The following is a 10,237-nucleotide window of genomic DNA, read 5'->3' as shown; positions in this document are numbered from 1 at the left end:
CATCTTAGTCATTAGAGATTCTCCAATGATAAAAATATGATTTTATGAAATTCTCCATGTAAAATGCTATAACAGAATTTTTATGTGCTCGTGGGATTGACTGACAAAGTACACTAGTGCATAAGAAAACCCAACAAACACTTCTAACGCCATTGTCAAGAAAGCAATTGGCTTAAGATGTAATTAAAAATTTTTCTATTGAATTATTATCGGTTAGCATATCGTTGCTCTAGAGGGCTTCACCTTTTTTTGTTCTCTGTTGGAATTATAGAGTAGACTGGTTTTGACTTACTAGAAAAAAATTAAGGATATTCTAGAATCACTTGTGAGGAGAGTTTGATCACCAGCACTGTTCACCTAAACGGCCGTTTAGCCCATTTAAACACCGTGTAAACGCTACACGGTGGTGCGCCGTTTCTGTTTAATCAACTATTTACCCCGTTTAATTGGCCGTTTAGCCCGCTTAATGGGACGTTTTGCCTGAATAATGGCTAAACGGTAGGTGACCGACTGTTTACCGTTTAGCGTTTAGGAAAACAATGATCACGAGTCGTTCCCTCACGAAAGGTTGGGTAAGGTACTCTAAAGGTTAAAATCTCCTCCTTGTATTTGGCAAAATTTTCATCCTTCAAGGACTCCAACAATAGTGGTTTAGGTTGGAAGTTACATTTCAGATAGCAAAGCGATATTTATAGCTACATTTGTATTGCTCGTTCACTAAGACAGCCGCTATTGGAAATGGATATATTCCCACTTTCTGCTGCTGGAAATACCTATTTCGACTTAAGCGAGTAGAAATAGGTATATTTCCACTTCCACCGGTGAAAATGCCTATTTCGATTTGCGATAGTCTAGTTAACCACCATTGGAAATTGACCTATGCAAATTGATCGCAAACCCAATGGAAGTGGAAAAATACAGGTTGCAGTCAGTGGGCCCACAAACCCATCTTAGTCATTAGAGATTCTCCGATGATAAAAATATGATTTTCTAAAATACTCCACGTAAAATGCTATAACGGAATTTTTATGTGCTCGTGGAATTTACTGACAAAGTACACTAGTGCATAAGAAAACCCAACAAACACTTCTAACATCGTTGTCAAGAAAGCAATTGGCTTAAGATGCCATTAAAAAATTTTCTATTGAATTATCATTAGTTAGCATATCGCTGCTCTAGCGGGCTTAGCCTTGTTTTGTTCTATGTTTGAATTATAGAGTAGACTGGTTTTTACTTACTAGAAAAAAATTAAGGATATTCTAGAATCACTTATGAGGAGAGTTTGATCACGAGTCGTTCCCTCACCGAAGGATGGGTAAGGTACTTTGAAGGTTAAAATCTCCTCCTTGTATTTGGCAAAATTTTCATCCTTCAAGGACTCCAACAATAGTGGTTTAGGTTGGAAGTTACATTTCAGAGAGCAAAGCGATATTTATAGCTACATTTGTATTGCTCGTTCACTAAGACAAGCCACTATTAGAAATGGATATATTCCCACTTTCTGCTGGTGGAACTACCTATTTCGACTTAAGCGAGTAGAAATAGGTATATTTCCACTTCCACCGGTGAAAATGCCTATTTCGATTTGCGATAGTCTAGTTAACCACCGTTGGAAATTGACATGTGCAAATTGATCACAAACCCAATGGAAGTGGAAAAATACAGGTTGCAGTCAGTGGGCCCACAAACCCATCTTAGTCATTAGAGATTCTCCGATGATAAAAATATGATTTTCTTAAATACTCCACGTAAAATGCTATAACGGAATTTTTATGTGCTCGTAGAATTGACTGACAAAGTACACGAGTGCATAAGAAAACCCTACAAACACTTCTAACGCCGTTGTCAAGAAAGCAGTTGGCTTAAGATGTCATTAAATATTTTTCTATTGAATTATTATCGGTTAGCATATCGCTGCTCTAGCGGGCTTAACCTTGTTTTGTTCTCTGTTGGAATTATAGAGTAGACTGGTTTTGACTTACTGGAAAAAAATTAAGGATATTCTAGAATCACTTGTGAGGAGAGTTTGATCACGAGTCGTTCCCTCGCCGAAGGTTGGGTAAGGTACTCTGAAGGTTAAAATGTCCTCCTTGTATTTGGCAAAATTTTCATCCTTCAATGACTCCAACAATAGTGGTTTAGGTTGAAAGTTACATTTCAGAGAGCAAAGTGATATTTATAGCTACATTTGTATTGGTCGTTCACTAAGTTAGCCGCTAATAGAAATGGATATATTTCCACTTTCTACTGGTGGAAATACCTATTTCGACTTAAGCGAGTAGAAATAGGTATATTTCCACTTCCACCGGTGAAAATGCCTATTTCGATTTGCGATAGTCTAGTTAACCACCATTGGAAATTGACCTGTGCAAATTGATCACAAACCCAATGAAAGTGGAAAAATATAGGTTTCAGTCAGTGGGCCCACAAACCCATCTTAGTCATTAGAGATTCTCCAATGATAAACATATGATTTTCTGAAATACTCCACGTAAAATGCTATAACGGAATTTTTATGTGCTCGTGGGATTGACTGACAAAGTACACTAGTGCATAAGAAAACCCAACAAACACTTCTAACGGCGTTGTCAAGGAAAGCAATTGGCTTAAGATGTCATTAAATATTTTTCTATTGAATTATCATCAGTTAGCATATCGCTGCTCTAGCGGGCTTAACCTTGTTTTGTTCTCTGTTGGAATTATAGATTAGACTGGTTTTGACGTACTGGAAAAAAATTAAGGATATTCTAGAATCACTTGTGAGGAGAGTTTGATCACTGAGTCGTTCCCTCACCGAAGGTTGGGTAAGGTACTCTAAAGGTTAAAATCCCCTCCTTGTATTTGGCAAAATTTTCATCCTTCAAGGACTCCAACAATAGTGGTTTAGGTTGGAAGTTACAGTTCAGAGAGCAAAGCGATATTTATAGCTACATTTGTATTGGCCGTTCACTGTGACAACCGCTATTAGAAATGGATATATTTCCACTTTCTACCGGTGGAAATACCTATTTCGACTTTAGCGAGTAGAAATAGGTATATTTCCACTTCCACCGGTGAAAATGCCTATTTCGATTTGCGATAGTCTAGTTAACCACCATTGGAAATTGACCTGTGCAAATTGATCACAAACCCAATGGAAGTGGAAAAATACAGGTCTCAGTCAGTGGGCCCACAAACCCATCTACAGGTTTGATCTACAGTGGCGCCTGTATTTTTTGTGTGGCCGGTGAAAAGACAGGAAGCATTATTAGTGAAAATAGTTTGTGTAATAGAGTGTACCACATTTCTCAGCAACGATTATTATATATCACGTTTCTCAAGCCGACCAAAACATAACATGTCCAAAAGGTACAAGGTGGCGACGTGCCACAGTTTATTTTAGGTAACCTTACAGACCAAAGCTACAAAGTAACTTGTGAATTGCGAAGTCTGATGCATGTCTCTAATGCAATATCAGGTACTAAGTAGTAATACTTCTGTTTCACAGGTTGCTCGAGTCAAAACTAACAAATCCCTTCTCTTTCAAGCTTTCGATAGTCTCCTTGACGCTCGTCTCCACTGGAATTAACTCAATGCCTAAGCTTTTTATCTTCTCCTTTGATACTTGGTAGGTTGGGACAAATGGCTTGTCATCTGCACACCTGCCAAGAGGAACATACTTAGTTTCTTATTTGTTCTATGAACTAATAGGTTTAAGTACTATTTTATTCATTCTGAGACAAACACTGATTGAGGAACATCAACCCGTGACAATGCTTTTTCAATCAAATCACGATAGTCTGAAGTCATAGGGAAACACTTATCCCTAAAGATATTTAACGAAGTGAAAACACAGGAGAGTGGCTTGTTCCAAACAAACCATATATATACATTGCACTGCATTTGTGAATAAGAGGCATCACATTTGAAATATATGAACTTACTTGTCCTGAAGACGAATGGTAGGATACATGTTGCGGATGATGTTGACTAGCTCTGAGTAGTGAACAACTCTTTCCACCATGCAATACCTTCCATTTGCTGAGGGAACCTCGTATGCAAGGATATGAGCCAGGGCAACATCTTTGACATTAACCCATCCAAAGCTAAGATTGGGATATGTAGATGATCCTGCAATAATATGAAAATGATGAACTTTCAAAAGATAAAAAGAAAATGATGCGATGATCTTCAATTTGTTGCCCGGATGAATCGAGAACAAAACAATGCAAGGACATTAGGGAAGGTGCCATGAGCAAAGTAGTAGTTGTAGGCAAAGTCACATAACAGTTATCATAGAGCTGTTGATCTAAGCAGTAACACATTGAAAGCCAACATAGCAGTTATCATATCTACACATTCACATAGCTTCGGAGAATGATCTTACATTTTATTTGATCTGTGGCTTGAGGACACATCATCATTAACAGAATGAGAGACTTGACAGTAAATTTTCCAAAGTATATCCAAGGTTTGCAGCAAAAGGCATAAAATCTGCGAACTAGAATACACAACCTGTACTAAGCACAAGCGTCCTGCGTCCCTACTGTAAAAAGGGCAGACCCAGTGCCGGAGGCTCCCACATGAGTGGGGTCTGAGGAAGGGAAAAACCGAGTCAAGCCTCCCCCGCAAAATCTACAGAGAGGCTACTTCGAACCCACGACCTGGTGATTCAGTGAGACAGCTCTCACCACTGCACCAGGCCTGCCCTTCTTCCTGCGTCCCTACTGTCCTTACAAGTATTTGAACAAATAGCAAACCCAAAACGAATGTGGTTGCTATAATTTCTACTCTACAAACAGGTCAGCTTAAAAGTTAATTGGACAAGCATCATACCATTGATTAACTTCAGGATTACTTCAGCACTGGTGTTTAGTGTAGGCTGCAGCAGGGGACCAATAACCATTGCTGGGTTTATAGTAACAATTTCAAATCCGTTATCCCTTGAAAACTTCCAAGCAGCCTGCTCTGCAAGTGTCTTGGACAAAACATACCATTGCTGCCAAAGAATATAGACTTAGAAAATAAACTAATAATGATAAAACAAATAACAAGATAGCTTGAGACATTGATATAAGACAATGAAATCAAACTTTGCTAAATGTTCGATAATCAATAGCCAATCAGACTTACAAATGTTGGACGGACTGTTTCTTAAGGTTGCACTACTAGTCAGGATTGGATTTGAATATATATTCAAATTAGGCAATAATTATGTAATGCTAATGACAAATGAGAAGAGTAACATCAATTAAGCAGGATCAGTAGTGAAGCACTTCAGCATTCACAAGAAATTGTGATTGGTTGTTTACATTAGTCTTATCCTGTGTTAGGCCTCAAGTAGCACAACCCAAGGCAGCAAAATATTTATGCAGTGTGTTGTTATTTGGTTGTTCAACACATGCAAGCTGTGTTCAGTAATGTTATGTTTGTTTTTTTACATTGTATTACATGTAATCATCCCGCTTCTATGTTCTAGTAGAGGTAAGGGAGGCGAGGAAATTCTATTTTTGTGGACCCCATTGGGTAAATACGACCAAATTTGGCGTACTGGCTATTGCAGCCTTAGGTCTCTTTGAACACTATGGAAGCCTACATATAGACCTCTGCGGGCAACCTAACACTAGTAAGCTGCACTGCGCAAGTCTGGATACATGCTAATGCCTAATGCTGGCAACCAAACACAAACTATTTAGTCTCTACGCAATCTTGTGAGGCTACTACATAATATGACCAATTCATTGAACTACTTAAAATCAAACGAGATTGAAATACACATAGAGCAAGATATTCAATGAATTTTAATCTAACTCAAATGGTTCATGCATCATGCACTTTGTTGGTTTCAAAGTGAATAATATGCTGAAACTAAGAAAAATAACAACCATAAAACAATGAAGCCATCAGCCCTTTATCATAAATGATGCAATTACTGGTCATGGTGTACCGGACGATATACATCTCTGCTAAAACCTACAAAATGCCCATGGGCTACATAACCAGAATAAACAATACAATACCATTTAAATAAATTATTTTGAATGAACAAGGTAAACATATTCCAAAGAAAAAGGTATGTTAATATGAAAGCAAACAAGGGCATCGAAGCATGCAGATTTCAGATAATTGGACATATAAATGAACCAGGATTAGCAAAACCGATCATAATAGTTACTACTCCACCATATGTGCTGAACAACCAAAATACTACCAATAATATAAAAGCTATATGAGGAAATAATTATTTATGGTAGAAAGGAGGAACAATACCTGATTCTTTTCACAAATTTGTGGATCAGAAAACCATGTCTCGTCAACCGTGACCTCAGGAGTCCTTGGCTTCTGGTTGTAGGAAACAGCAGCCATAGATGATGTGATAACCACTTTTTTAATAGAAGCTTTCTTGCATGAACCAAGAACATTGAGTGTTCCCTTAACTGCTGGGTCAAGTAACTCAGCCTGAACAGAGATACAGATAAAATAATGAAACATATAACTCCTTACATAACTAGTAAAATTTGTAATTTCTTGGGTAGTTAAAGGTAATACATGGGACCAACTCCAACAAGGTGAAATCAGTAGATAGGTAGATGTTGGCACATGTCAATTGTTATTGTAAAAACATTACGTCTGTTAAAAACTTGTAAAAGCCTGATTTGTAATTTAATAATCCTCTGTTTAGAATCATTGTGACTTTACTTAAACCATTATTTCGGATTTTGACTTACCAAAAATAAATAAAAGTAGGGCTTACAAACATAATATAGAGTAAACAAGTTGGCCTAGGTATTGGGATGATGGTCATGGACTAATCACTAAGAGAAATTTTGGGATTAAAAAGTGACCCTATCCAATAAGGAATACTAAGAAAAGTGCAGACTGAAGTACAATGCCCCAACATATCAGCCAAGGGAATGGCTCAATGCAAAAACCCTGAAGGGCATGTTAGTTACTATATTAGGTGCAAAATAACAATAATAAATTGATGGGAAGTACAGAAGCTCAACACACATGAATACTCTATGCCTTCAAGACACCATGCATCATGAAGCTGAAAAAACTGTAAATGTGTGATAAATCTAGCAGCAGACGGCATCTCTTGTTTCCATCAAGTTTCCATTAAACAAACCTTAGGATCCTTGACATTGTGATAAAAGGGAGAAGCAGTATGGAACACGGTGTCGCATCCATGAACTGCAGCGTCAAAAGAGCCCTCTTCTAGCAGGCTAGCTTTAAATAAGTGCAGCCTATCCTTAGCTCCATCCAGCGCAGTCAGGTGCAATGTTTTCTTTGGGTCAGCTGAAAAGTGAAGATAACAACAATGACCGTATGTCAAAGGTAATGTTGCTAAAGAATTATGGTGTGTGTGAAATGAAAAACAAAGAGCACGAAAATAGTAAAAATTTAAAAAAGACACAAGAGTTTGGTAGAAGTGCAAACGCAACATAGAGAACTGCAGAGTCCCATAAAATTCGTTTATCCGTTGCCACTTGGAAGGGAAGTAGGAAATACACATGAAGCTGTAGAGATTGAACATGAGGTTGGACACTTGAGCCACATGTTTTAGCCGATATTCATGACATTCCTTTGTTTGTTCCTGAGGGTTACATAGGACACAGAGTTCCTCTACTGAGAGGGGCTTATTCTCTCCCTTCTGGAATTTGGTGTGGTGATATGTATGGGGATACAAAGTGCTCCTTAATAAACTGACCAACCAAGTTGACGGTACCAGCATTTTTCAGTATACAGTTGCAATCAAGATTTCGTGGTGCCTCCGGCAAGTGGATCCAGAAGCAAAATACGTAGTACCAAATCTACCATCCCAAATTTACCAAGGTAGAATATCCGGTCCCCTGCCAACCAATCAATTCCCAGTCTAACCTAACCAATCTCACAAAACATCGCAGCAATTCCGCAAGCTACCACAAGGAATCATTGGAAAAGGGAAGAAGAGATGGGGAGGAGGACGGGCCGGGATGCGCGCACCGGTGTCCCGCACGGTGGCGCGGACGGTGTAGCCGCGGTCGAGGAGCAGCCTGACGACCCAGGACGCGATGTACCCTGATGCCCCGGTGACGCACACCACCTTCCCCGCCCCCGTCATCGTCGCCGCCGCAGCCGCAGAGCTCATCGCCGCCGCCTTGCGTTGTTGCGTTGCGCCTGGCCCTCCCCTGCTTCGCTGGTGTGGTCACTGGAGTAGTGAGGCAGCCGGCCGCGCTGTGAGGGAGACATGAAATGCGGGATTTTAAAAGCATCCGTATCCGTGGGAAAAATAGGAGTTTGCGCATCATGCGTTACGTCACTATAGGTTTGGTATTTTAAGGGCAATCAGCGGTTAAGTCACTCGGTCACTGTAGGTTGAACACGTGGACTACTCATACCGGCAACTTGTATAATTTGGGTCGGGAAAGATCATCAGTTTATAAATTACTCCCTCCATTTCAAATTATAAGTTGTTTTGATTTATTTGTTCATCTATTTTGTTATATATCTAGACATATTATTATATCTTGATGCATAGCAAATTGATGTACCAAAAAATCAAAATGACTTATAATTTGAAATGGACGGAGTATATAATTTGTCATTTTCTAATGTTAAAAGTGATTAAGTTTTCTTTACTAACAAGTGGGCTTATAATGCACGGCCGGCAGCAATGCTCAAGTCCGATTTAGCTTGATTCTTCCGTTCCTGTCGCATCCACCCTTTCTCCATTTGATTTGATTTGTAAAAAGTGAGGATTCTTCTTGTGGAAAACTGAAATCACCAAATCGAGAATCATAGGAATAGGAATTTATAGCACAAAAGTTAGACCAAACTAAATCAAAAGAGGTGTAGAGATCCAATCCAAATGAAGAAAAAAGAAGTCCAGTCGAGTCCATGATGACTGATGCGCCAGGAGGTCAGGTGCTCGCCTAAAGAAGGAAACTTTGATACCGCGAACTCCTCCCTCACGTCACCACCGGTAGAGACAGAGAGGTCTGTTCTTATAATCCGTTTGTTTTTTTTCAAGTGGAAAGTGTTTTTCTCTCAAACAAATTAAATGGAAGTGTTTCGACTTGTTTTTTCAACGAAGTGAACGGAAATGTTTCGACTTGTTTTTTCAAAGCGAACGGGAGCACGCACCTGTCGCTCTCACCCACAGTAGCGAGTAGCGACTCACCCGATGGCCGGCTTGGTGCCGCCAGTCACCGCGGTTGCGGACGCGCCGCCGTACGCGAGTGCTGACGCCTGCGCGCTGGCCGCTGGATGCGGCCGTGCAAGAGGGACGTGGTGGTCGTGCACTCGTGCTCGGCCAGTGTAGCTAGGGTTGCTACTTGCTAACGTGAGATGGGCTGATCTTTTTTTTTTTGAAACTATAGACTGATCTTTTATGGGCTGGGCTGTGCAGTTCGGAAGGTGCATGTATGTAGCTGGTGCCTGGTGGCTCTCTAAAACGGTAAAACCGGATATTTGCGCTTCTCAAACTGTTAAAACCGTTTGATTTACCTTTCTGAACGGTTTGGAAAGGGTTTTGGTTAACGTGGCATCGTGGCAGTCATCTTACATGGCACCACGTCAGGAACGAAGAAAATAAATAGGACTTTTACAATAGTTCAGGAAAGTCAATTAAAATTTATAGAAAAAGTATAGAAATAAATTTTTAAAATGATCCACATTTTTTTTAGAATGGATATGCATTTAACAATACTAAAAATGATTTAATATTAGAAAATTCAATAAAATTTGTTTTAGCTCAAAAAAATATAATCAGGCCCCACCTTTTTCTTTCTTGCTCAGAATTAATTTTCTTCACTAACAAGAGGGCCTAGAATGTAGAATGCACAGCGGCAATGCTCAAAGTCCCATTCGGTTTGATTCTCCCGTTCCTGTCCGCATCCACCCCCCCCCCCCCCCCCCCCCCCCACACCCCCACACACACCACACACACCCGTTTGATCTGGCAAATACGTCGGGATTCTTTTTAGTAAACTGACTAGATATCTGAATCCGAAATAAAAAACCATAGGAATAGGAATTTAGGTGAATACTACTCCCTCCTTTTTCAATTATATATTGTTCTAGCTTTTTAAGAGCATTTTCTAAAACCCACTCCGAATCTTGATATTTTGGTGAGATTGAAAAAAAAAACTACTCTCCAACAATTTTCTATCAACTCCTAACCTTTTTGCATTTGAGAAAAAATCAACATGATCACGCGTATACATATGCGCGCGTATCCATCAGTCAATCTGAAGGTGGCACTACTAAAAAATAA

The 10,237-nt window shown here is 39.5% G+C and overlaps 1 protein-coding gene across 2 annotated transcripts; it reads right to left on the bottom strand.

Annotated features, from left to right (window-relative positions):
- Nucleotides 1-3,267: 3,267 nt before the first annotated feature.
- LOC136463273 (phenylacetaldehyde reductase-like) lies at nt 3,268-9,253 on the bottom strand. 2 transcript variants are annotated; one of them, XM_066462286.1, is made up of 8 exons: nt 9,106-9,253; nt 8,606-8,960; nt 7,425-7,576; nt 7,109-7,278; nt 6,250-6,438; nt 4,816-4,978; nt 3,924-4,110; nt 3,268-3,641 (listed from the first exon to the last, which is right to left on the bottom strand). In XM_066462286.1, the coding sequence occupies exons 3-8, from the start codon at nt 7,444-7,446 to the stop codon at nt 3,482-3,484; spliced, it is 891 nt and encodes a 296-aa protein (XP_066318383.1). In that variant the 5' UTR covers nt 7,447-7,576; nt 8,606-8,960; nt 9,106-9,253; the 3' UTR covers nt 3,268-3,481. The 2 variants fall into 2 exon arrangements, with proteins under 2 accessions (XP_066318383.1, XP_066318382.1); XM_066462285.1 differs by lacking the exons at nt 7,425-7,576; nt 8,606-8,960; nt 9,106-9,253 and adding an exon at nt 7,966-8,217.
- Between the last annotated feature and the right edge of the window lie 984 nt (nt 9,254-10,237).

This window comes from Miscanthus floridulus, chromosome 7 (genome assembly GCF_019320115.1).
Source record: "Miscanthus floridulus cultivar M001 chromosome 7, ASM1932011v1, whole genome shotgun sequence".
NCBI classification, from domain to species: domain Eukaryota; kingdom Viridiplantae; phylum Streptophyta; class Magnoliopsida; order Poales; family Poaceae; genus Miscanthus; species Miscanthus floridulus.
This window is presented reverse-complemented; position numbering and strand designations above follow the sequence as displayed.